Source organism: Lepidochelys kempii, chromosome 2, assembly GCF_965140285.1.
Source record: "Lepidochelys kempii isolate rLepKem1 chromosome 2, rLepKem1.hap1, whole genome shotgun sequence".
Classification (NCBI taxonomy): domain Eukaryota; kingdom Metazoa; phylum Chordata; order Testudines; family Cheloniidae; genus Lepidochelys; species Lepidochelys kempii.
In genome coordinates, this window is record NC_136381.1 from 231,215,587 (window position 1) to 231,243,423 (window position 27,837).

A 27,837-nucleotide genomic window follows, 5' to 3' on the forward strand; every position below is an offset into this window, starting at 1 on the left:
GAGAGTAATGGGACTCTCTACTGGCAATAACCTTGAAGTACGCATTTTCTTTATAGACTCAAGTTGCACTTTGTATCTTTTTCATTCAGATTAGATTAGTTTATAATAGGATCATGAGTGTTTATTTTATCCATAGTTAAGGAGGGCTTTGTTCCAGATTGGAAGATCCAAGCCAGAGCTATGCTCTGAAATAAAAGGTAACAAGATATCAAATATTTTTACAGTATTACAGTTTGTTCTGTATTGTAGTTTTTTCAGCATAGAAAAGAGGGGGTAGATATTTTAAAAAGCAGGCACTCATTTCAGCCGAACATTAAAAAAATGGCTCCAAGTTCCTATTTCATTTATTAGAGATTTAAATAATGTTGGCAATATAACATAAGCATCAGAAGAATTTTTCAGGCTCCAGTGTCTTTCTTCTAAAGCCCAGTAATGCTTTGTCTTGTGTAATGGCTGCATGGCTATGTCTCTTTCCTCAGTGAAGAAACCAGGATGGAGAGTTGCTTTTAGTGGATTATTTAAGAATAGCTATACAAGAGATGATTTGTTGTTACTGTTTAATTTTCACACCATTTTCTTACTGTCTATTACTATTCTTTATCAAAGATTAAATGTTTGCATTGGACAGAGTAGAGAAATGATGGGAGATCTGAGGACATAGTGCCCCTGAAATTGTTTTACGTGTAGATGTAAAGGAGTGCACTTGCATGAAAATCAACTACTATACTTGTAGTTTTAGCCACCTTTAGAAAATGCTTGCAAAGTTTCTAAAGATACTTGAAAAATACTTTTGTTTTGGTTGAGAGGAAATTTTAAGACAAAAATATGATTTTTTCAAATGTGAGATTTTAAGCAGTGTGTTCACAGATATACTCATTTCTGGGTGTAAAGATCCATGGCCTACATCTCCGTTGTTTTGCACCTGGCTTAGAGATGATCTTGTGTGCCTCCCGTTTTACACATGTGTAAATGATTTCACAAATTGCAAGGCAGTAGAGAACCAGACCGTCAAAATGTGCCTAAATAGAATGAATCTTTTGAGTACAAACCACATTTGCGAATGTGACTAAAAAAATGCCAGTAAACCTATCAGAAGTAGTTATTCCACATCTCTCCATTTTTCAAAAGCAAACAGTATTTGTTGAAAGTAACAAGGCATGAATGTGTTTCAGTGGTTTTTATTATAGTGTGTCCTACCCTCACTTCAGTTCTTAAAAATCTTTGTGTGTCATAGAGAATGAAGTGTTGCTTCTAAGCTAGAGCAATGAGAAATTCAAAAGTTTGTTTTACATTCTGTGGGTCAGTTGACTTTTATTAAAGTGTTCTTAAATTCAGTGCACATTAATACAACGTTTCACTACATGTCAGAGCATTTTTTTTTTTTTAAGATTCTGATTTGGTACTGTACCTGTTTGGAGATCTAACAACCTAAGTAAAATTAGGGATGGGGAGAGGTTTGAGGAAAATGTATAGGAGTTTCATGAAACATTTTAAATTTCAAAAACTCATTTGGAAATGTTTTTTCTTTAAGGAAACTACTTAGTGTATACCTTCAAACAGATATTGACCACCACTTCTGCAGTATCCCCTAACCCATCTGCCCACCAACTTTTAATAAAGTTATATCTGGATACAGCTAGTCCATAGCTTATTTGCGATATATAGTAGTCCATGAAAGTATCTCTCCCTCTTGTCACACTAAAGCAACAGCACAAGGGGCTGGGGAGGTGGAGGACAGGTAAGAAAGAGTGGAATTTGGGCCAGAAAATGCATGACTGTATAGGCTTTCTGGACCTCTGCCCTGTGGTGTGGCCGCATTAGGGGAAAATGAGGCTGTTTCAGCCATGGATCTGAAGTAATTTCTGTGGAACAGCTCACTAATTACTCCACAAGCTTGTTGGGGTGATGTGCAACCCTTTCATAATTCCCCAGCACCCATTCCAGCTTCTTGGGCTGGGTGCTGGGCATAGATTTTGCTCCTAGATGTGGTGATAAGATGCCTAGTGGATTCTTTAGCCTTACCTGACCTGAGAGTTTTGGCTGTAGATATTAATTGTGCAAAGCCACATTCTTATTGGCTGGTTGGATTTTTGGTGATGTCATATGTGTGCATTAGCTTGTAACAGTCCATAGACCTCATCACTTAAAAGGAAAAAAAACTATGTTTAGTGGGTGGAGAAAAAGTAAATGGGAGTAGAGAGTAAGACTAAGAGATGCAGTCTGAGGTGTGTTCTTGCTATTTCTTGATTTGTACACTTTAGTAAGATGACCATTAATGATAACTTTTGGAAAAACTGGCACTTATGTTGCATCACAATTAGACACAATACATAATTCCACACAAATTCCAATTGACCGTTTCATGTGAGTACCTATTTTGCATGTGAATGTGCATTGCATCCATATCTATATATTTTGTCTAATTTAGGACATCCTTTGTAAAAAAAAAATTGACTATTATAGCATCAGTCAATTAAAAACTTACATATTGCACAACCACCAGCATAGTAAATATTTAGATACATAGGATTAGGTAGTAGTAAGAATCTGTAGAAACAGACTCAGTAGTTGGTCACAGTACACTGAAGCTGTCACTCTGTCCTTAAATTACCGATTGTGGATAGGAATTGCAGAGGATTCCAGGCAGAGTGGCATCCCATGTATATATTGCCACAATATTTATCCTTGCTTTTGCCAGTTTACATAAGACCTTTAGAGGATTTAACACACTTTCCTTTATTTATACTTATAACATTTAGTGGAACTTATAATGGTAGTTGACTATCTTTTATTTGTTTTGCAATTTGCAACAAGCAAGGCTAGGAATTCTTAAAGAACAATGGGCTGAAGTCTGTTCTATGCCTTTCAAGATGCACAGCCCAGGAGGAGGGAAGACCAAGGTGGATCTAAGTCAGTTTTGTACTGCCTGGATTCTCCTTATGTCAGGAGACAGTGCAGCCCTGCTGTAAGTTAGTGTAGCCACTGAACTGCTCTAACTTACAGCAATTGTCTTCACTGCAGGGGAGAGCTACTGAAGACATCAAAATCACTATAATGCTCATTCCAACTACACAGACATTTGTAACTTTTGTCACTCAATAAAATTCCTTCAATTTGTGATCCTAAAAGTCCATTCTTTTACTCTACTATTTCTCTGAGTGGCTTCATGCACAGGTGGCTTATAATGTGCATTTCAGGGAAATTTGTGTTCATATTACAGTACTGACTGCATGGATACTATAGCGATAGTGGTTTTGTGGAAAAAGTAGCATGAAAACTATTAGGGCTGCTGATTGATCACTGTTAACTCACACGATTAACTAAAAAAAGTTAATGCAATTAAAAAAATTAATCGTGATTAATCACACTGTTAAACAATAGAATACCAATTGAAATGTATTAAATATCTTGGATGTTTTTCTATATTTTCATATACATTGTATTCTGTGTCGTAATTGAAATCAAAGTGTACATTATTTTTATTACAAATATTTGCACTGTAAAAATGATAAACAAAAGGAATAATATTTTTCAGTTCACCTCATACAAGTACTGTAGTGCAATCTATTTGTCGTGAAAGTGCAACTTACAAATGTAGATTTTTTTTCTGTTACATAACTGCACTCAAAACCAAAACATGTAACATCAGAGCCTACAAGTCCACTCAGTCCTACTTCTTGTTCAGCCAAGTTTGTTTACATTTACAGCAGATAATGCTGCCCTCTTCAGATTTACAGTATCACCAGAAAGTGAGAACAGGCATTTGCATGATACTTTCATAGCCAGCACTGCAAGGTATTTACGTTCCAAATATGCTAAACATTCGTATGCCCCTTCATGTTTCAGCCACTGTTCCAGAGGACATGCTTCTATGCTGATGACGCTAGTTAAAAAAATGTGTTAATTAAATTTGTGACCTACCTCCTTGGGGGAGACTTGTATGTCCACTGCTCTGTTTTACCTGCATTCTGCCATATATTTCATGTTATAGCAGTCTCAGATGATGACCCAACACATATTGTTCATTTTAATAAACTTTCACTGCAGATTTGACAAAACACAAAAAAGGCATCAATGAGAGATTTCTAAAGATAGCTACAGCACTCAAGCCAAGGTTTAAGATTCTGAAGTGCCTTCCAAAATCTGAGAGGGAGGAGGTGTGGAGCATGCTTTCAGAAGTCTTAAAAGAGCAACACTACAGAACCCAAACCACCAAAAAAGAAAATCAGTCTTCTGCTGGTGACATCTGACTTAGATAGTGAAAATGAACGTGCATTGGTCTGCACTGCTTTGGATTGTGATCGAGCAGAACCTATCATCAGCATAGACACATGTACCCTGGAATGGTGGTTGAAGCACGAAGGGACATATGAATCTTTAGCACATCTGACATGTAAATAGCTTGTGACGCCAGTTACAACAGAGCCGTGAGAATGCCTGTTCTCACTTTCAGGTGATATTGTAAACAAGAAGCAGGCAGCATTATCTCCTACAAATGTCAACAAATGTGTTTGTCTGAGCAATTGGCTGAACAAGAACTAGGACTGAGTGGACTTGCAGGCTCTAACATTTTACATTGTTTTATGTTTGAATGCAGTTTTTTGTATATAATTCTACATTTGTAAGTTCAAATTTCATGATAAAGAGATTGCACTACACTACTTGTATTAGATGAATTGAAAAATACTATTTATTTTGGGTTTTTTTACAGTGCAAATACTTATAATCAAAAATAAAGTGAGCACTATACACTTCGTATTCTGTTGTAATTGAAATCAATATATTTGAAAATGTAGAAAACATCCAAAATTATTTAAATAAATGGTATTCTATTATTGTTTAACAGTGTGATTAATTGTGATTACATTTTTAAGCGCGTGATTAATCGTGATTAAATTTTTTATGTGCGCAACAGCCTGTCATTCAATGTATAGTTTTTAGGGCTAACTGGACAGATGGCTGCATCTATTGTTGGTTCTATTATTTAATATTTAAAACAAGCCACTGGGCATAAAAATAGTTGACTGAATTTGTTTTATTTTCACTTGAACTGATCATTAATGATATGCTGCATGTGCCATATTTTAGTCTTTAGTCTAAGTTTAGTCTAAGTTTAGTCTAAGTTTGTCTTGTTTAATTTTCAGCACATTTTGGGGCTGAAATGATGCTGAGAGTTTGACAGTTTAGAGTGCTCATCACTTAAAACTTATTAGCTGTCTGGTAATAGGAATTTGTAGGTTCCCAGCATTAGAGAATAAATCCTGTTTGCATCTTTGCTAATAATTCCAGTCAAAGATAAGTTTTCCTTTGAATGTGTTCCTACTGACCAAAGGACATTAATATTAAATGTTTTAACAATAATGGTACATATAATCACTTTTTAATTTTCAGACTTCTTAACCTTGGATGTTGGTTCCCAGCCCAACCAACCTCTTTGCTTCCCTCCTCCATTGCTTTGACTTCCAGGATAACTTGTTTATACCAATCACAACTTTTAAATTTCAAAGTAGAAGGTGTTTTTAAACTGTATTTGAATGTTTTTTTTAAACCATTGCATGCTCAAACATCGTCAAACATTTTACAGATTGCCGGAGAACCAGTTCTATATAAATAACTTAAGGAATTTCAGTCTCTCATTGAAGATCATATTTAAACCTCATTTGCACAAATTAAGTAGAGGGAGGGTCATATTAAAACAATGACACACTTATTCCTGGGTAATAATAAATACAAATATTATTCTGGTATTCCAATAAGTAATACTGCTATACTGTTGATTGTATGATAGGATTTGAATGTCACATAAAGAAAATATGTTTTCAGACAAACTAGGTTGCATTGGTAAGCACATAAAAGTCAGGAAATAGTTTATAAACCTCTCAAGTATCTTTCACTTTGAGGGACGTCAGTCAGTTTAGACCCAGTTGCCTATTTTCCACACAGCTGATGCCCTATCACTTCTACTGTTCAAAAATGTTTACATCAGAAATATGAAAGCAAAAATCGTAATTACTCACTGCATGAAACACACAGCATATTAAGATTTTTACATTAATAATATTGTGTTTCTCATCAAGGGCTTTGTCACACATTGTGTGATCACATTTGTGAGGAATTAACTCTTTTTCCTTTGAATTACGTGATCACATACTATTTCTCAAACAATATATGCACTGCACAGCATATTGTTTATCTGTCTAAACGTCAAACGTGTTTTGATTTTTTTCATGGGTTCCTATTCTGGTACACTTGCACTGTTTTAATTGTCATAATGGTCCAGTGTAAATGTTCTGAATTTGATGTATGTAATAATATCTCTGAATTTGATGTATGAAACAAAAAGGTATGTGTTTAAATTATTTAAACACCATCAATGTACAGTACACTTCCTCTTTAGCCGTCATCACGGCCTTCCTAGGGTGCAATCCAACGGCTCAGTCAGTTCACTGTGAAGGTAATTTAGATACAAACTTAAATAAGTCAGGAAAACTTTCAGTATTACTCTGTTAAGATGGTGTGGTCTTCATTTATTTAAATACTGTTCACTGTACTTGTCATATGAAAGACTTTTGTGAATTCTGTCTTACATATATAGACTAATACAAATTCTTATTAAATACTTTATACATGCATATGCAACCATAACCTCCTTTTCTGACTTTTGAGTGCTTATCAGTGCATTTGTAGAATTTGCATAATGTAATTTTATATAAAGGATTTACAGTAATATACATGAAGAGCTATACTATAATAATATTTGAACTATTAATAATTCATTTAAAAAAACCTTCTGAGTTCTGATAGTGTATGATAGTGATGTCCGAGAGTCTATTTTTGTCTTTCTACTTCTGAGAGGATGCAGTTAGAACTGTTTTAAAACTGAATTTCTAGTCCATTGGGAATTCCATCGTTTCAAAATTTTCTTTTGTCCCAAACTGGAACAAAAAGTCAAAGTTTCCTGCAGAATGAAATTTTGCCCCCACCCCCAATAAAAATGGTTTTAGGAATATCAAAATTAATGACGTTATCAAAGTGCTTCATTTTGGTATATTAGTTTATAACGGAATATGAGATTTGTATATTATAAATTATAATGGTTAACAAGAAGCACTTAGGTAATTTTTTCATCGAAAACGTCAACAAAATTGAGGTTTTTGCAAAGTGTTTCAATTTTTTTAATCAGAATTTGTTTTCTAGTGGAAAAATTGTTCAGTTGGAAAATGTTACACCGGCTCCAGTTGTAATGTTTCCACACAGTATGTCAGCTTCAATGTAATAAGTAAACTTCTATTTACAGTCATCACAAATGCTGAAAAGTTTCATAGAGCAAAACACAGCAACTTGCTCTCCAACTCCAGAAAGTACTAGTTTAAGATGATCAAATTGATGGTTGGAGTTAGAAAATAATTCTCTGTGTCAGTCTATTTTAAATACAAAAGTAGCTTTACCGTTTGTACTAGAGATTGGTTTGGTATACTTCCAGCATACAGGTGTTGGTATGAGCAGCATGATAGACGACTGAGATACAGTGGTTGTGATTATTTCCTTTCTAATTATGAGATGTCTCAAAATTCAAACTCTTGGTAAATATTGATATGTTAATGGTAATCATTGTGTTAAGGCTGCCTCGGTCTCTCTTGTTGAAACTGTTCCACTTTGTATAAATAATTACATTTCCTTGTGCCAGAAAGCAAGAGAGAGAGAGTGATTCTCCTACCCAGTGGTTAGGGGACCCATCTGGGATGTGAGAGAATCAAGCTTAAGTCCCTGCTCTGGTGAATATTTATTTATACGAAATGGAACAGCTCAAACAGGAGAGACTGAGAGCACCCATCCCCACATATCAAGTAGCCTGGTGGTGAGGGCACTCACCTGGGATATGAGTGATGTGAGTTAAGGTCTCTACTCCCTTGTCCCAAGAGGGCGCCCTAACTACCAGGCTACTTGCTATAATCCCTCTCTCTATTTTTGAGAGAGATGTGGGTTTCATTTGCTAGGGCCTGGGCTGACCTGGCTTAGATGCCTCACTTCAGGGGATGTTTCACAGCTGCAAGTCCCAGATGGAGATAGGTGCCTCCCTCTGGCCCATTAGTCAGGAGCCTAAATACCTTTGAGGGCTGACTGACTGAAAGGGCTTTCCTCTGCATTTGCTTCTGGATACCTCAGGCAGCTTCCCATTTAGCTTGCTGGCTTTTGATGATCCTTTCCTTAGGCACCAAACTCCCCCATACAGTGCGTGTGGAACCTGGGCACGTAACTCGGGATTGAGCATTCCAATAGGTGGCAGGGTACCTAGGGGTCAGGTGTTGCAGTGCCTAAGTACCTTTAGCACAGTATGACTGACCCTGAAATTAAAAAATCTTTCCCAAGAGGAGAGAGGGATTTTGTGTAATATCCAGATCTTTGTATCCGAAATGTCTTGGCAGCAACAACCAGGCAGCTTGCACTCGAAAAAAAATAAATACAAAATAAATTGGATACAGGGACCCACACACCAGTTCCCACCTTGCCTTCTTCTAGTCTTTCCTGCATTTGTGATTATTAACAGATGTCTAACAATTTTGGGACAAAGGTGGTAGGGTTTATCATCATCCCATATCACTTTTCAGCAAAAGAACTCTGCTAGTGGCTTGCAACATGCTGCATTAGTTCTATAGAAGAAGGATTACTTGTTGATCATGATATATCTATTACACCACAAATTGTTTAATGCTAAGGATAAATTACTCCAGTTAGCAAAAACACTTGCTTTCTTAGGAGTATGTTTTCACAGTAATGTATGGGGAATTATGTTCACAGATCCTATTGTTGAGAGTTATGTATTTGGCTCCCTATTGACTATGTTGAAAATGAATGCCCACTGCCAGGTGGCACTCATAAGCTCAAAGAGTGAATAGGACCATTACAAAGGATATGCTCTGCTAAGTCCCACTTAATCTCTATTCTGAGGTATGAAGTAGGACTTAAGTGGTAGAGAGGCCTCTCTGCACAGGAGTGAATTTCACCCAGAGTTCACATTTCAGCAGTGTCTTTTAAAATAGGCAAATCTGTGTTATCCAAGAATTAAAAAAAAAAATGCCTACAATGCAGCCAACATTACTTCACATTGTCAAATGTTCAAGCCTCAGCATTGCTGGGGGGTTTAAAAGCATACTGTGAATGGGAAATAAGAGCTGAAGATATAATGAGGCCAAAGGCACTACAATATTGAGTGAGAATTATCTTAAACGAAAAGATTATTGTCCAGAAATGTGCAATGCTAGCTTGTGCCAAAAATACATACATGAATAAAAGGAAGAGAGAGAGACAGAATTCCTTCTGGGACCTGCTGTCATTGCCATCCTCAACAGATAACCTTTTGTTTCTGGAATGAGGAGAACAGAATGCAAGGCTATTACAACTAAAGTTTACAAACACTTTTAAAATATGAGTTGATCCCAATCATTCCTCACAATTTGGGACTTGGTACTTAAATCATTACCTTGTTTAATAAACACAAATGTTTTTATAAAAGTTGGGGATTAAAGCCTTTTCCTTGTGAGAAAGAGACACAGCGCTGACAGTTTGATGTCTCAAATATGGAGCTTGCTGGAAGTCTGCAAAGAAACTAGGTTACCTGCAACTCTAGTGCGCTCCTTAACAAATCCTGGTTGCTCACATTAGCTGGTATTCACAGCTGTACTTCCAAGTAATCCCCACAATTTATTTGGCGCAGTTCACGCAAGGACATTGGGAACTAGGGATCCCCAACAGAATCCATTAATCTCAACATTTGGGGAATTTTTGTGGATGGGTGGGTGGATGTGATTATGAACAGTTGACTAAACTTCACTACGACTTGTAAATTTAACTTCTGTGTTGGAAGCTAATACAGTACAGCAGCTCAGCCACAATGTGGTATGACAAAAAGGGTCAAACCATTGTACTATCCTCTCACAGACTATTTTTTCCCAGATAACTTTTCAATTTAAAGAGCTTGGTGGTATTTGTGTAATGCCGACAGACCCCAGTCGTCAGCAGGTGGGATCGAATCTGCGACCTCTGAAGTGTAAAGCATGAGCCTCTACCACATGAGCTAAAAGCCAACTGGCTGTTAGCTAAGGCTGTAGAGCAGACTCATTAATTGCTCTCTAAGTGGTCTTGGTGAGACTAGATGGGACAGAACACCACACCCAGAAGGTGTGTGGGTTACATATGCAAAGACTGGTTCCCGTATTCCAGTTTTTGGGTTCAAAAGTGTATGTACTTCTTATAATATAACATTTTGCTTGGATACAAAATGACCCCTATGTTTGCAACAACAGTCTCTACAAATCTTTGTGGTGTTAGTTTTGATTGGTTTAGGAATGGGGTGGTGGCACTCTTGCAACCCCTATATTTTGGGCCCTGAGGAAAGGCCTTAGGGGTGCTCCAATTTATATTCAGCTGCCTATGTCTCAAGGAGAAATAGTTTTTAGAACTGCAGAACTGGAATTAATTTGGAATTCATTTGCAGACTGGACACCGTTAAATTAGGGCTTGAATAAAGACTGGGAGTGGATGAGTCATTACACAAACTAAAAACTATTTCCCCATGCTAATTTTTCCCCTATTGTTACTCACACCTTCTTGTCAACTGTTTGAAATGGGCCATCCTGATTATCACTACCAAAGTTTTTTTTCTCCTGCTGATAATAGCCCACCTTAATTGATTAGTCTCATTAGAGTTGGTATGACAACACCCATTTTTTCATGTTCTCTGTATATATATATTCATGTTCTCTGTATATATATCTCTTCCTACTGTATTTTCCACTGCATGCATCTGATGAAGTGGGTTTTAGCCCACGAAAGCTTATGTCCAAATAAATTTGTTAGTCTCTAAGGTTCCACAAGGACTCCTCATTCTTTTTGCTGATACAGACTAACACGACTACCACTCTGAGAGTTGCAAGAGTAGTTTTACAGCACAAATAATATGGGAATAATCCCCTGTGGCCAGATCTGTCATATTTATAGCCCCTTTATGCTCTCACAGTGCTGCAAAGTGGCCACAATAAAACAGGCAATTAGGCCCCACATCCTTGCAGAAGGTGTCAAATCTGTTTGTGACATGTTATCATTTGGATTGAATGTATTAGCATCTTGCTGTAAGGAGAATGGCAGCCACTTACAGTATGTGACTTCCCATGACATTGCAAGAACACTATCATGTTATCTCCTCCTGCACTACAAGATAACATGTGTCCCCAGTGTATGTATATTTTTAAGCTGTGAAGCTTCTGTCGTTAACGTTATCACTGAAGTATCCTGAAATAGAAAACTCCAGGCAGGTTGGATTGTGTTGGAGAATGGTTACCATAATAACCAAAAAAACAATCTGTGCATGATAAGCAGATTCAGTGTTTAAAAATAAAGTTTAAATAGTATTCCAGTAGCTCCACAGGGATTTATTACATTTAATTCTGTTCATTACTTTGAGATCTTCTTTGTCATTTAAAAATGTGTTCAGTCCAAGAATTTTATATCTAATAAACATTAATACATTTCAAATTACAATAATTCTTGTCAATCTCAGCAGCCATATTTGAGGCATATACCATTCCTAAAATAAATTTACAAACTGGCCAAATTGTGTGTGGACTTATATTGCAGATGATGGCGTTTGTACATAAGGCCAGATATAATCTCAGTGCTAAGGGAGCTCAAAGAGTCCTTGAGATCAGTGCAGAATACCTCTGTGAGCCCCTTTGGGGCAATGCTCTGTGCATGCCATGCCATGCCATGGGATTGTACCTTAAAGGCACTGACTACTTCCATTTTTTTCTGAAACAACTCTGCATCCGCAACTGTGGTGAAGGAGAAAGGAGGCTATAAGCGAGAATGATTTGCAACATGGTCACTAGCGAGGACTGCTACAATAGGGGGCAAATTATGTACAACTTAATGGCTGCAGTTTAACTCTGATCTGCACCTCTTAACATGCTGTGTGAGTTTGCTGAGGAGTGGAAGGCAGACTGTCTTGAATGACAGAAAAATAATGCAAAAAAGAAGAAAAAGGGGGAAAATATTGTTGTAGTGGAGCAACAGGTGACAAGTGAAACACAGTTTCCAGGGCCTGCATTTTCCTATCGAAACTGCTATAGCAAAGTTACATCATATCACACTCAGGCGACAATTCTCAGCTTGCAAAGCCACTTGCCCTCGCTCTTATCGAGCTAGCATGCTAAAAATAGTGGCATAGTTGTGGTAGCACAGGAATTGGCAGCGGTGGCATGGACTAGCCACCCCAAATACAAATCCACCTGAACACCCTGGGTACATAAAACACCGAAAGACCCCGGTTGTTGGTGGGCAGGATTGAACCTGGGACCTCTGGAGCTTAGTGTATGAGCCTCTATTGCATGAGCTAAGAGCCACATGGCTGTTAGTGAAGGTTGTGGCAGACTCATTAATCTCTAAGTGATCTTGGTGCCACTCGAGGGGACAGAACATACTCAGGGCAGCTTGCCCATGCTGCTGCTGCCTGTGCTACCATGGCTACATTATTTTTAGCAAGCTGGGAATCACACCCCTAGCTTGCAGGGTAGACATAGCCTCAGTTGATACGGAATGAGTAACAAAGAAATATATTTACATAAAGTATAATTTTGAAGCCAGTTTATATTTTTCACTCAGCTTTTAACCTTATTCATTAGTATAGACTTGTATGGCAATGCCAAAAGCCTATTATTAGATATATTTTAATCTCAAGTGCATGGGAATTTGTTCATATTAAAAAAAAGAATATTAGTCCTAAAGTTCATTTTCTTGTTCTCTCATGTAGAAGTTTCCTTTATTTCTTCCTGTAATGCAGTCTTATAGAGCTTTCAGTGGTTCTGCAGTTGCGGTAGCAGTGAAAGTGATATTGAATAGAGACTCCGGGTAAGCTTCATAGAAAAAAGGTTTTGAGCCCCGATATTTGTTCTAATCTATTTAGTCAGGAGTTTACAATTTGCTGATTTAAAAAAAATTAAATGTATTTGCAATCAATTTTATCTGTCCAAATAATAGAGAGAAATTCCAGGGTTTCGGTGACAGTGGTGTTGATGAGTTGGTTGGAGGTGGTTGAGTGGGGAAGGCAGGTCATCCATGAGGAAAATCTTGGGCTCCTCAGATTCCCATTTTGGGGTGAGATAAGTTCTCATGAGTTCTCTATTGCAGGTAAATGAAAAGTCGTCAAATCATAAATAATGTTGCTGAAGTTCTGTTCTTAGGAGACGTAAAAGATGTTTACAGGAAACCAATTTTGTTGCTAACTACACAAGTGAGAGTTACGAACTGTTGACATTCTTCACTAACTTGAATCTGGTTTAGGTACTAGAGCTTCAATTGCTTTCCATTCAAGTTCCTGTAGGAAAAAATAGCATGTGCTGTTGAATACAAGTTGAGCGCTTCATGTTTATTGAGCAGCGTCTGTTTAGTCTATTAACCTTGACAGCCATGTCAGCGATTTTTCAATTTGTTTTTCCCAAAGGCACTATATATTATGATATACAAAGTTATTTATATTGTAGGGAATTCATAGCCATGCTACATAGACATTGGCCAGGGCTTAAATACCAGGTCCTTCTGCTAATCCAGCTACATTATTAGATCATTTGGAAAGTCAACATGAAGCAGGGAATGGAGATTGGTACACATGGCATAACTTCAGAAATGACAGCCTGGGTTTTGAGCCAAATATTTTTAATAGCATTTGACATTTTTTTATGTTATGAAGGGAACAAAATCTACAGGAACATACAGAGGAGACAAAGGTAGTGAATTTGTTCACATATGGAGGTGGGGAATGTTCTTCAACTGTTCATGGATTTTTGTTCTCTAGAAGTGCCATTGGCAACCAACCTTTAATTAAGTTATTGTTCTTGTCCCAGTCCTATTATCCTTGTCCAGCGAGTCCCAGTTCTCCCCTCACAACCCAACTCCTTATCAGAGCTATCTCCTCTTCCTTATTCCCCCCCCCCCACATTTGTACCTCCAATCTCCTTGTCCAGGCAGTCCCTGTCTTCTCCTCCTCCCTCTAGCTCCTTGTCTAATCTAAGTTTCTCCTCTTTTTCCCCCCCAAGCAAATGGGCTTCTCGTCTCCCACCAATGTTTCCCTCACCAGCACACACCCTCACCAGATCTCCTTGCCCGCCCAGGCTGCCAGTCCCAGTTTTGCCACCTCCTCATCCATCTTTGGTCCCAGTTTCATCAGACTCCTTGTCCCTTTCCCTCTCTCCAGTCTGGCTTTGGTCCTCTCTGTATTCAAATGAGATGGCTTCCTCTTCCAGGCTGCCCGGACTTTAGCAAGGAGGTCTCTGAGAGCAGAGGAGGGGCAAGTTCTCTGCTCTTAGTTCTGGTACCCTGCCCCACCCCAATCCAGAGCTGCTGGGAGTCTGGCTTTGTCCCTATAGACCTGGAATGGGCATGCTGAGTTGCTCTGTGGGGATGGTGCATGTGCAGTCTGGTCAGCACAAGGAGCTGTGAGAAGCTCAAGCATGCTCAGTGAGGATAGACTCTTCTGAGGTTCAGCTCTAGTAAGTCTCTACTGAACATGTGTGAATATGATACACTTTTCAGACTCAGGGTCTGTCCTTCAAAGGCACAGGATTCTTTATTACTTCAGATAGTACAAACACCTGCAATGCACAGTGCAGAGTGATTTGGGGGTCTGTTTGAAACAGGGTTCCACCTGAAATGTCTCAAACAATTAAACACTGATGGACAATTAGATTCCATAGCCCAATAACAGAAAGCCTGACATTTTTTTGACATTTTTCTTCTCCTTTACAGTACTTAGTATCCAAGGCCTGGCCTAACATGGAGTAAAACAACAAACTGCGCCTGATTTTCTGTAACCCCATATTCCTAGTACTTTTAACCATTTTAAACAGGGCTCAAATTAAATTGCCTGTTTCCAGGGCACAAGTATTTCCTCTTTCAATGGTTACCCATTCACTACATAAATATACTTCAGGGGCCTCTGTGCATTCCCATTAGTGGCATAGACAGATAAAGGAAACTAATCTAAACAGGGGGCTAAGATCTGTCAAACAGAGGGCATGAGGTTCCTAATGCTCTTTGCCTTGTGTGGGTAAGGGTTGCACTCCTTTATATGTACTCAGACATTGGCCATTGACATCAGTAGGTGGTATTTGTGCAACTCCAACAGATGCTGCTTTGGTAGGGGTTCTTGGATTTGACACCGGGGGTGCCATATCCCACAAGTGTGAAAGTACAGAGGTGACTCTAAAGAACAAGAGTTACCAGTAAGCAGCCTGTATATCTCTTTTGTACTGTGCTTGTAAAGGATATTTAATAAGACTTAAAAAAAAAATCGTGCCCCCCCCCTTTTTTTTTTGTATTAGCTACAGAATGATTTCAGTGGGCCAAACTCTGAAGTCCATATTCATTTGTTTCTCAGTTCTTACTCAGACAAATTGTAACTTTAATGAGTTTGCCTAATGAAAGTTTGTCTGAGTAAGAAGTGAATGCATGGCTTTAGGCCAATCCCAGTGCTGTAAATTGGGACACTTTCCCTTAATGTTGAGGCAATAGGTGTGATTTTCTGTTATGATGTGATGGCAGTTTGATAAAGATAAGTCACACTGTTCGTATTTCACTAATAGAACACTGTAGAATCAACCCACATTTGAATCATGAACTTTGAATGTAAGTAATAGAGACCACCCTAGTAAGGAAGAAACAGTGCTGGGGGGGTGAATTTGGCTTTCATATACATTGATGTAGGTCCCCTGAAGTCAACACAGGGCTGAATTTTGGCTAGCTCAGTAAGTTTGCAAATTGAAAAGTGTCTACTCTTCTTGATTTCTTGAAGTTAAATTGTTTCCTCTCAATAATATTTTGAGTGCTTCATCGGAGTCCAGTATTTACTCCAAGAGTCTATACATGCCTACTGAAAACAAATCAATTAAGTGTCTGTTCATAATAAAAGAAATAGAAATGGTACTTCATTGATATCACTGAGCTCTCTCTCATCACAATACGTCACTAGAGTTCTGGTTACTTTTCACTACACTCCTTTTGCAACCAATCAGTACAAGGTCAGCAACATGTGATTAAGAACAGAACCCTAAATGAATACCCCAGCTCACCCCCTGCATTGCTCTGCCTGTAGGAATGGATTAACCTAACACATCCTAGCTGGTGGCGCTGCTGCTGCTGCTTTTCTTTGTGGATTTTTTTTACTGGTGTAGCTTGCCAGACCATTTCCTTAACTGCTTACAGCAAGAGGGTTTGTTTTTGGCTCTGAGAACAATACTTAAAGAGCATTTTGGGCGTGGGAAACAAGTACTGAAACTCTATTCCAGCTGTAGAAGCTGTATCGCTTACACAGACACTAAAGATACGCTTCGCTCTTACTTTGGGACTTAATGGACATGTAAGATCCTGAAGGTGCAGATATGTATCTTTATGACAGTGAAGATTATGAAGTGGTAAGATGTTAATTAAATGTGCTTTTATTGAGTTGAGTATCTTTCAAAAGTTAATATACAGCTTTGAATTTCTGATCAATGCCATTTTGTTTTTGTACTTGCATAAATTACTGTAATTTTATTCATAATTCTTCCATGGTCTAGCAGTTACAAAAATTAGATTTAGCATAAAAATTGAAATAGGTACAAATTGGTAGATTAAAATTAAATTGCCTTTATTTCTGTCATGTTGGGTGAGGTATGTTAGTACAACTATAAATATAGATTTGAATCCTTTGAATAATATGGGCCAAATTCAGCACTGTGCTCAACAGCACTGTACACATGAATAAGTGGAGCAGGATTTGGCCCATAGCATAACTCAATACAGCTCAACTGACTTCCAAGTATTTGTACCCACTTCCAGCAGGTCTGGATTTGGCTGTATGTGTGTAGAAACACTGGAAAACAATTTTGTAGAAAACTTCAAAACATTTCAGTTTAATGCCTAAATCTGCCTTCCAAACAGTTTATTTTAAAAATGGAATGAGATTTGGCACCCTTTCTGATAAATCTTTTTGTGAAATAAAATTTAAATAAAGATGTAGTAAGACGAAATGGGGAGCAAAATGAAAAGAGTCTCTCCTATGTTATCTGCTACTTTTATGGGATAAGAAGGCTGCATATTTTACAGACTGAGGCCTTGATGCTGCATTGTATTCAGCATTGATGGACATCTGTACACCCACAGAACTCACAGCCGGATTGGATCAGGATTTAACAGGCTTTAGAGGAAGATGATACAACCAAAATCCTTTTAAGAAAGAAAGCTATCCTACAGTACATCCAAATAAAGTTCTGCATTACAAGTGGCAGGGCAGATGCTTTGGTTTTGATTACTCAACTTACTTAACTGTACTGTTCTTCTGAAGTCTGAAAGCTCCATTTATTGTGCTCTGGATACTTCCACAATCTCAAGGAATTAATTTGATTATTTAAAATGCATTGTTTTTCATTTTTCTTGATTCTAAGTAGATATGCTTTTTTTTGTGTGACAGTTATATTTTAGTTTATTCAAGCATTATAGGAAGACAGATGAGAAGATCATTTAAAAGCAGTGCTTAACATATTGAACTGCTTTAAGTCACACAAAGATTCACAAACTCTAACAAAATAGATTGAAAAGAACTTGTAGCAGACAAATCAGTTACAGAAGAAGCCATTGTTCCACAGTTTGGAGTAATATTGTGCCCAGTTATAACTAAATTGGGCACAATTCAATTTTTTTTTTTGTAATTTTGATGGGTAATATTGAATGTTTATTTTTAAGCATTTTCAATTTTTATCTATATAAAGTTTCACGGTTACTGGAAATTATGGTGGGGGGTGAAGTCAGACAATGACATCAGACATTACATTTTGTGTCAAAACAGGCAAAATAAATATTCGTACATCAAACTCTAAAGCAACATTTTTCTTATTTTGCCTATCAGTAAACTTGATTGTAAATGGCAATATTGTTCCATCAGTTTGTGGGTACTCGGGGAAATCAACTTTTACCAGTATGTACCAAAAAAATCTAATCCTTCTAAGCCTAGTTATAGCATGCAGTATTCTTGGCTAAATTGTTAGTTTTACAAATGATTTTGGAAAGTTGCAGCATTTAATTTTAGTCATTATGTTATTGATCCATTAGTAACTAGAAAATTGAACAAATAACCTGTAGTGCTAGTTGTAAGACATTAGAGGGACTGACTTTCCACTCTCTTGCATTTTGGGTAGTCCTTTACAGTACAAAGTAGGTACAACATGATATGATTTTGGTAGCATTTTACACCCTTTTTGTACTCTCTTTGTACAAGTGTAAATTACTATACAAGGTGCCAGGTAGTGGAGAATGAGGCCCAAAATGAATAAGCCATTTTCTGGCTATACTGAAAGGACAGGAGACATTTGACATGGTTTTAATCAGGCTGCAACTTTGTTATTAGATATCTGGGTTTATAGAGCAGATAAAAGTGTACAGAGCAGGTAACCCCATGTTCATTCAATAACTTTCCAGGGGGCTTCCACCAGCCCCCCCCCCCTTTTACAACCAGGTCCCACAGCCAATCCACTGCTGGGACCTTACCTTCCACGTAGGAGGGTTAAGGTGGGCTATAAGAAAGGAAGGTTAGCTCCCTGCCGTACCAATCATAAGAGCCTCAAGCCCCAAAATGCACACCTCATTCCGTGCCTTTAACCAACACCTCCTTTTTAAGTCCTTTACCAGGCCATTTATCCGGTCACTGTATACCTTTCCTATGGGGTACCTGCACTGGACATCCGCTCCACACTTATAATGACATATAGCCTAACTCCCTTCATGCCACATGTCAACAAAGCCTTCCCCGAACCTGCTGTAGGAAAGGTGAAAAAACCTCAACTCTACCTAGGCCAATCTGGGGGTAAGGGAAAAATTCCTTCCCAGCCCTGCTAAAAAGGGGTGGCTAGTGCAATGCCCACAGCAGGTCTAAACCAAACCTAAAGAGGATGGGTGGATGCTGCCTCAGCTGGCTCCATGTGAAATGGGGTTTCACCACATGGGTTGCCCCTTTTAAACTCTTCCATCTCTTTTAAATGCTCTCAGATTTCACAAGATGAATCAGTGTCACCCCTCTTCCCCTTTTGCAGCAGTTTGACCTCTCTCCTCCCCCCACCATAAAACACTGTTCTCTTCATTCAGCCACACAGACAAATTGCCATCTCCCCCCAACCTCCGCTTAAAGGTGCGGTGCCGTTGTGGTCATTGTAAGGGAATCCTGAGAATTTTCTTACTGTTAAGTAAGGATTTAGGAATACAGTTGAGATTTTGGACCCTAACCGAATGAAAGCCAAGTATCCTCTTTAGGTGTATGTAGGAGGATAAGGGGAGGGAAGGAAATCAATTCAATTCCCTGAGATTTGGCCAGGGAGAGAGATGAAAGTCATAAAAAGCAACTACATTTCAATATTTACAGTGGGGTATTGCTTGAAGGAAACTTGAAATGTTACAGAAATAGTAGATTGCTATTACCCTCAGAGATTTGTTGTGGATAAGTGAGCAAGCTCATGTCTGAAAGATTGAGTTCTTCAATTCCAGAACCTAAGTTACAAATTGTTGCTGAGTTTACATGGGCAAACATATTTTTGACAAACTTATATGACTCATAGACTTTAAGTTCAGAAGGGACCATTATGTTAACCTAGTCTGACCTCCTGCGCAACGCAGGCCACAGAATCTCACCCACCCACTCCTGCAATAAACCACTCACCTATGTCTGAGCTATTGAAGTCCTCAAATCATGGTTTAAAGACTTTAAGGTACAGAGAATCCTCCAGCAAGTAACCCATGCCCCACGCTGCAGGGGAAGGCGAAAAACCCCCAGGGCCTCTGCCAATCTGCCCTGGAGGAAAATTCCTTCCTGACCCCAAATATGGAGATCAGCTAAACCCTGGGCAAGATTCACCAGTCAGATACCCAGGAAAGAATTCTCTGTAGTAACTCAGATCCCACCCCATCTAACATCCCATCACAGGCCATTGGACCTATTTACCACTAATAGTCCAAGATCAATTAATTGCCAAAATCATGTTATCCCATCATATCATCTCCTTCATGAATTTATCAAGGTTAATCTTGAAGCCAGATAGGTCTTTTGCCCCCACTGCTTCCCTTGGAAGGCTGTTCCAGAACTTCACTTCTTTGATGGTTAGAAACCTTCAGATAATTTCAAGTCTAAACTTCCTGATGGCCAGTTTATATCCATTTGTTCTTGTATCCACATTGGTACTGAGCTTAAATAATTCCTCTCCCTTCCTGGTATTTATCCCTCTTATATATTTATAGAGAGCAATCATATCTCCCCTCAGCCTTCTTTTAGTTAGGCTAAACAAGCCAAGCACCTTGAGTCTCCTTTCATAAGACAGGTTTTCCATTTCTCAGATCAGATTTATGCAGAACTGTAAATTTAAAATTATTTCATGCATGACTTTATCATTCCAGTGGTATTTAGGCAGAACTCCTAATTGGTTCTGACTTTGTAATTGGGTGTTTTGCTTAAAAATCATGAAGTAATTGGACATTGCACACAGCAAATTTCTAGAACATGATGTACTGATTCAGGATTCTTAATAGGCAAGTGAGTATCTAGTTTTCTGTATGAATCTGTAGTTTATGAAGCCATATGTTCTGCATTGAGGAAAAGACAGTTATGTTGTCATCCCACACAAACAATTACCTATGAGTCGTTACACAACAAAGTGTAGCCAAAAATGTGACACACAGAATCTGTAGATTTTCTTTTAAGTTTGGTGTTTATTTCAAATAATGTTAAAACATGAGTCTGAGGTATTCCGGTAGTACATGTAAAATTTGATTCTAACATACAAGACCTGAGATTAATGATAAAATTAAAGACAACAAGATTGAAAACATTAAGAACATAAGAATGGCCATACTGGGTCAGACCAAAGGTCTGTCTAGCCCAGTATCCTGTCTTCCGACAGTGGCCAATGCCAGGTGCCCCAGAGGGAATGAACAGGTAATCATCCAGTGATCCATTCCCTGTCGCTCATTCCTAGCTTCTGGCAAACAGAGGATAGGGACACCATCCCTGCCCATCCTGGCTCATAGCCATTGATGGAGTGATCCTCCATGAATTTATCTAGTTCTTTTTTGATCGCTGTTATGGTCTTGGCCTTCACAACATCCTCTGGCAAGAAGTTCCACAGGTTGACTGTGCGTTGTGTGAAGAAATACTTCCTTTTGTTTGTTTTAAACCTGCTTAGTGTAGCTGAATTTGAGTAAAAAATTTTCAGTAAAATGAAGTTTGTATAGCTTTTATAATGTATCTTTAAGATAAATTTACATGAAATTACCATAGATAAATGTGTTTTGTCTGTTCTTACAGAAATGGAAACTTCTGGGGTGAAATTCCGATTCCAATGGCAAAACTCACATCAACTTTAATGGGGCAGGATTTCACCCCTGTAATTCTATTCTTTCCCTTAGAACAGGAGCTCTATTCTTTCCCTGTATATTATTAAAATCTCAGTCTTTTTCAGTCTCTTTCCCTGTCTCTTTCTGGATGACTTTCTCTTTTTCCCGTTTCCCTCAACTTTTCTTGGAGCTCTACTTGTTTAATCTATGCAGAATAAGTCTCAGATACCTGACAGGAGATTGTTCTTTCTGTTGTGAGCAGACATGCTCTTGTGGCTAGAAGGACAGAATATTGCTCGAGGATCAATTTCAAAAGATAAACCAGAGGATTATGGCTACTCTCACTATTCAGGAAAATTTAATTTATCGCCTCATGCCACATTTGACAAATGATACATTGTTAAAATCCTCAATAACACTGTACGAGCATTCATTCCTCACTTGAGTTGCTCAAATAAATTTGTTAGTCTCTGAGGTGCCACAAGTATTCCTTTTCTTTTTGCGAATACAGACTAACACAGCTGCTACTCTGAAATCTGGCCTGACTGTGACACCCTATACTAGGAAAGAAAACGTAACAACTGAAAATGTGCCTGTGTCCTCCAGAATGCAGCAGTCCATTTACTAAGCAGCACCAGATGCTGGAGCCATCTCTCTCCCTTGCTCCAATCCCAAATGAATACAAACTTGTGTTCACAAGGGCATGGTACTAATCTTCATATATCTGAACCAAGTGAGTCCAAACTACCTGAAGGACCACTTCTTTCTTTATAACCAGGGACAGTTCAGTTGTCCACAACAAGGGTAAGTTTCATAAGAGTTGACATGAAGACAGAGCTCTTCTGTGATTGACCTTTGGCTATGAAACTCCTTCAGGAGATAAGAATGATCACAAATCTGTCTTCAAGTCTAAATGCAAGACCTATCTCCTGCTGTCTTCTCTTTCCCAAAACATCAGTGAAATGCAAACCCTAATACTTAATGACAAATATTCTTCTCTGCCATTGGAAAAGCTACAGAGAATCAGCTTACAACAGACTAGCTGTGTCTTTTTTCTAAGGTGATCTGAGGCAATGGAGATAGGGTTTTCTTTTAAAAAAAATATGTAAATGTTGGAGAGGTGTCTCAGAGCTGCTTCTGATTGCTGTGTTTTATTGGGTTTTTTTAGGAAAATCATTGGGTTATATTTCCTTTCGTGTCTTCTGTTATCAGATATGCTTCTCTTAAGGTCAGCTAGGGTTAGGTATATATGACAATTTGTTATTTGCCTCTAACTCTTCATTAATTTCAGAACAGATAGAGGCAAATGAGAGAAGAGCACTGTATATGCCAGTTCAGAAACTGATGTAAGGAAAAAAAATAATTTACCTCCTAAAACTTGAAGTGATGCTCATTACCTTTGTAAAGCTTCTGCAGTCTAAATAAAGAACAGTGATTGAATTTGGATTGTACTAATCAGAGATATGGCACTACATTTTACCACTGAATATTACTGTTCATTTTGTAACTTACAATTCATGTAGTGTGTAGTTAGAAATGAGAGGTTAAAATTGAATATGTTTAGTTTTCTAATTAAATAATTTGCTTAACAAATATCTGTTTCCCTTCAGCTATTTTACATGTCAGGGCAAGTGTATTGTTAGCATTTTTAATTTAAAATGCACATCTGCAAACTACTCCGTTGCCACCTTCATATGATAGAAATTTGGCCCCTTTTATGTCTGAATGAGGTCTAATTAGATAATAACTAGAACTTTCCAAAAGAACAGTTTTTCATCAGAAAATGCTGATTTGACTAAATCAAAATATTACATGTGAACATATCAATTTAGTCAAAATTTTCAGTTGGAAATTATCACAACATTTCATTTTTCCTGCATTGTTTCCACTTTCATATTCCATTAGTCTATATTGTAAATACCTTAAAAAAACCCTCCCAGCCACCTAACTCCTTGACAATGCAGTATTGTTCCATTTGTTATGTCCAGTTTGATTTTAAATGTGCTAGTTGATGGGACTTCTGCCACTTTTTGGGAGATTATTGCATAGGCTAAAGGATCTCACTCTCAGGAAGGTACACGTGATATTCAGTATAATTTTCCCTTTCTTAGTTTCATCCCATTACTAGTTACATTTGCTAACTATTTCCTCTCCCTTCTTGGTGTTTACAATCTTCAAATGTCTGTAGCCATCTTTGAACTCTCTTTTTAAAATAATTCCTCAAATTATTTAAATTATTCTAGATTTACATTGGCATATCTGACAGTAGAATTTGTCCATCTTATTTTTGTTCAAATTGTCCTTAAAAGGAATAGTACAAACATCTTTATCATTTCAGTGTTAACTTTGATTCATGTATTCAAAATTGTATTTTATGGGGCATGTTAGCTTTAGTCATATTTTTCCCAAGGTCAGTGTATGTGTTATCTGCTTTGTAAATTCAGATTTTGTAATTTACAACTCTCCTGAGACAGGTTTAACTGTAGTCTCCATAGTTTTCAAAACCCTTCTAACTTATCTGTATTAATAAGTTGGCCTGATTTTGTTTGAAGATAGATTATTTCTTTTTTCCAGACTCTTCAAATCTCCACAATTTGCACATATTCCTCTTATACGTCAGAAAGTTTCTCACACAACAGCAAGTAAACAATGCTGATGGATCCCAATTTCATGTTCTTTAAGCCACACTGGAGAAGTTGCTATTACCTTCTTTTTTTACTTCTTTTTTTTTTTTTGGTGGAAATGTATGATAATCCACCCAATGCATTTCAAAACCGATCCTAAAATAAGAATTTGGATGTGACAATTTTCAGCAGTCGAATTATATGCCACTTTAAACCCCCTACCTTTTGAGCCCTCTTAATTATCCAGCAGTACAAATGACAAGAAAGTAATAATTCCATTCTCACTTTGCTGAGATGTGACAATTTATAGGGCATATTTTGCCATGAGAAAAGGAAGATTCACATCTCTCTCTTTTTTGCTATTGAAGAAGTCTAGAGGTCAGATATTGTAGCACTTGATACATTTTAATTCTCATCTTGAGTCAACCTCTAATTAACAAATTAATAAGTTAAGTGAAAACAGGGCAAAGAGGTTAGAAATAATCAAGTCTAAAAATGGGAAATACAGAGAAAAGAACTCTGTCCACCTCTCTGTTCATCAGAGGTAATCTGTCATTATCATGCAGATTAAAAAAAAACTGTAAATCAACTGAATTAGAATTCAGGATTGTTCCTTTAGCCTAATAAATGAGCCTGCTCATTTGGATTGCAGGTTTCATTTTCATAGCAGAAATCTGTTTATTACCTGAGGCAGAAATCTATAAATGTCTAAGCTTGAAATTTTGGAATGACTTTTCAGTGTTCATCTTATTGTATAACCTAAGGCAATGGCTTCTAATACTATGTTATATGATGCAGCTGAAAATAGATGTGTGGAATATGTAAAGGACACATGAATGTAATTTGAATGGCAGAGCATGGTCCAGTGAATTAAGCATAGAATTGGGAGCCAGGAGCATCAGAGTTAAAATCCTATCTTTACTACTGAATGACTGTGTGGTCTTAGACAAGTAACTTACACACTCTGTGCACTTCCACATCTGTAAAATGGGGGTGGTATTTGGTTATCTCTGATAGGATGTGAGTTTTAATTAGTTAATGGAAATACAAATCTGTATACACAGCAAGTGCTGAATACTATTGTTTGGAAGCTGGGTTTTCTCCAAAAAAAATTTTATAAGTTTTTTGGGATATGTACAAAGTGAGATATATTGAGTATACAAAACAGGATGTATGAGCAAAGGAACTGTGTTTGAAAGACAGATAGATTCTAACGTGTGGAGATGATTCTATAGAGAAGTGACTCCTACACCCATGGCAATTCCTTGCACTATCTAACAGGGCATCCAAGTGCTGGATTCCGCCCTGTCCATTCCTGCTGCCATTGGACAAAAGTGGGGGAGGGAGCATGATGGGCCAAATGACTGGCTGTCTTCTGCCAGGGTTGTGGGCTGCTTCTCTTTGCTGCTGTTTTTTCCCCATATGACAACAGGTTGTGTGGTTGTTTTCCACCTTCCATCTGATATCCAGAGGTCTTGTTTGGGGATTTAAATTACACTTATTGCGGTATTGTTGTGGTTGGTGTATTAAAAATGGTCCAATGCAAGGTCATTGTAACTCAATTGTCTCTTTGGGCATGGGCCTCCAAGTCACATGTTTCAGTTTCCCGTCATCTCATCTCTCCTACCTTAGGCGTGGAAGCAACAAGTTGGGACTCTGGCTTCCAGCTAGGGTACCTATGTAGGCGTCTGGGCATAGCAGGGGCAATGCCCATATACCTGTTCTCACGTTTGTGGAATTCAGGGCCATTGATGCCCAGATGAAATCCACATTGTAACAGCCCTACAGGGTAGTTGAGGGGAATGGTTCCCATTGCTTAAGGGCTTTAATACAGTTTCAGCCTCTGCATTTAACTGTACTATGGCTGTATGCATCTAATTTATTTCTGTGACCACATAAACAAGCATTTATAGAGGATCTCATTTTATTCCAAAACAAAATGGGCCAGTTTCTTCTACCTTCATCCAGCTGTAAGCTGTGGAGGCCCAAATGTCTACACTCAAAACTCCCACTGACACCAATAGATTTTTAAGCTCTGGTAAGGTTTATATGAGTAGGTCCAGTATATTTCTTCCAAACCAGCCTCTAAACCTCAGCAAGAAGTGTCCTAAACTTGATATCAATCAAAAATATAATGTCAGTAAACTGATATATAAATACGAATTCTTAAGCTAGGTCACAGAGCCCTTGCTCTGTAAAGTAACTTTCCAGCTCTGGAATTTCCTGAAAACAGACTATAATTCTACTTTTCAATGAAATGAGAAATGACACTAAACTAGGAGGAGAGGTAGATACGCTGGAGGGTAGGGATAGGATACAGAGGGACCTAGACAAATTAGAGGATTGAGCCAAAAGAAATCTGATGAGGTTGAACAAGGACAAGTGCAGAGTCCTGCACTTAGGACGGAAGAATCCCATGCACCGCTACAGACTAGGGACCGAATGGCTCGGCAGCAGTTCTGCAGAAAAGGACCTAGGGGTTACATTGGACGAGAAGCTGGATATGAGTCAACAGTGTGCCCTTGTTGCCAAGAAGGCCAATGGCATTTTGGGATGTATAAGTAGAGGCATAGCGAGCAGATCGAGGGACGTGATCGTCCCCCTCTATTCGACATTGGTGAAGCCTCATCTGGAGTACTGTGTCCAGTTTTGGGCCCCACACTACAAGAAGGATGTGGATAAATTGGAGAGAGTCCAGCGAAGGGCAACAAAAATGATTAGGTGTCTGGAACACATGAGTTATGAGGAGAGGCTGAGGGAACTGGGATTGTTTAGTCTGTGGAAGAGAAGAATGATGGGGGGATTTGATAGCTGCTTTCAACTACCTGAAAGGGGGTTCCAAAGAGGATGGATCTAGACTGTTCTCAGTGGTAGCTGATGACAGAACAAGGAGTAATGGTCTCAAGTTGCAGTGGGGGAGGTTTAGGTTGGATATTAGGAAAAACTTTTTCACTAGGAGGGTGGTGAAACACTGGAATGCGTTACCTAGGGAGGTGGTGGAATCTCCTTCCTTAGATATTTTTAAGGTCAGGCTTGACAAAGCCCTGGCTGCGATGATTTAGTTGGCGTCTGGTCCTGCTTTGAGCAGGGAGTTGGACTAGATGACCTCCTGAGGTCCCTTCCAACCCTGATATTCTCTGATTCTATGAGAATATTCTAGAATCCTGTTAGGTGACTAAGGGCCATGTCATCCCACTGCATCCCAATGGAAAACCAGGGACAAAGAACAAACTTCACTGAGAACTCTGCTGTTCACCTCACAAAGATTCCTTTGAATTGTTCTGGGTCAAGATTTACCTACCAACAGAGCAGGTAGGGGGTTTGGCTGTCTGAACCTGTGGATATCCCAAGACCTAGGTGGAAATCCAGCACATCCTGAAGTATCAGCAAAAGCCCAGTGCCTCTGTTTTGCTCCCTAACCCTGCTCTACATTACCTGGATTATCCTCAGGATTTATGCTGCTACATCCTTTCAGCCAGTGGCTCTTCCAGAACATTCTTTAGGGGGCTTCCTGAGGTAATAAAGATGCAAAGTTAGACACAGGTTAGATATCTCTGACACAGTCATGGGAAAGATGCCGGGGGAAGGACGTACCTTTAGGGAATATACATTTTTAATATAAATACATCAAGATTTCCCACTTGGGTATACCTGCGCCAGTGTAATTCAATGGAGCTACTCCTGATTTACAACAAATTAAGAAGATATTCTGGCCCATTTTTCTGTGTATTAGTTATCTTCTTTTTAGGAGATGTGTGAGAATTATTTTGTCACCAGTTGTTTTCAACCATTTCCCCCCACTGCACTGACCTCT

At 38.3% G+C, this 27,837-nt stretch overlaps 1 protein-coding gene across 4 annotated transcripts in view; it reads left to right on the plus strand.

Moving 5' to 3' along the window:
- The window catches only part of CACNB2 (calcium voltage-gated channel auxiliary subunit beta 2), a 396,125-nt gene that overhangs the window by 208,545 nt on the left and 159,743 nt on the right, over nt 1-27,837 (plus strand). Inside the window, exon 1 of one of the 4 annotated variants that reach the window (XM_073334162.2) lies at nt 16,235-16,460. The exons of the other annotated variants lie outside the window; for them this stretch is intronic. Within the exon in view, the coding sequence (XP_073190263.1) occupies nt 16,428-16,460 (33 nt within the window). The 5' untranslated portion in view covers nt 16,235-16,427. Of the gene's footprint in view, nt 1-16,234; nt 16,461-27,837 lie in introns of those variants that run through there. 4 annotated transcript variants of the gene reach the window in all.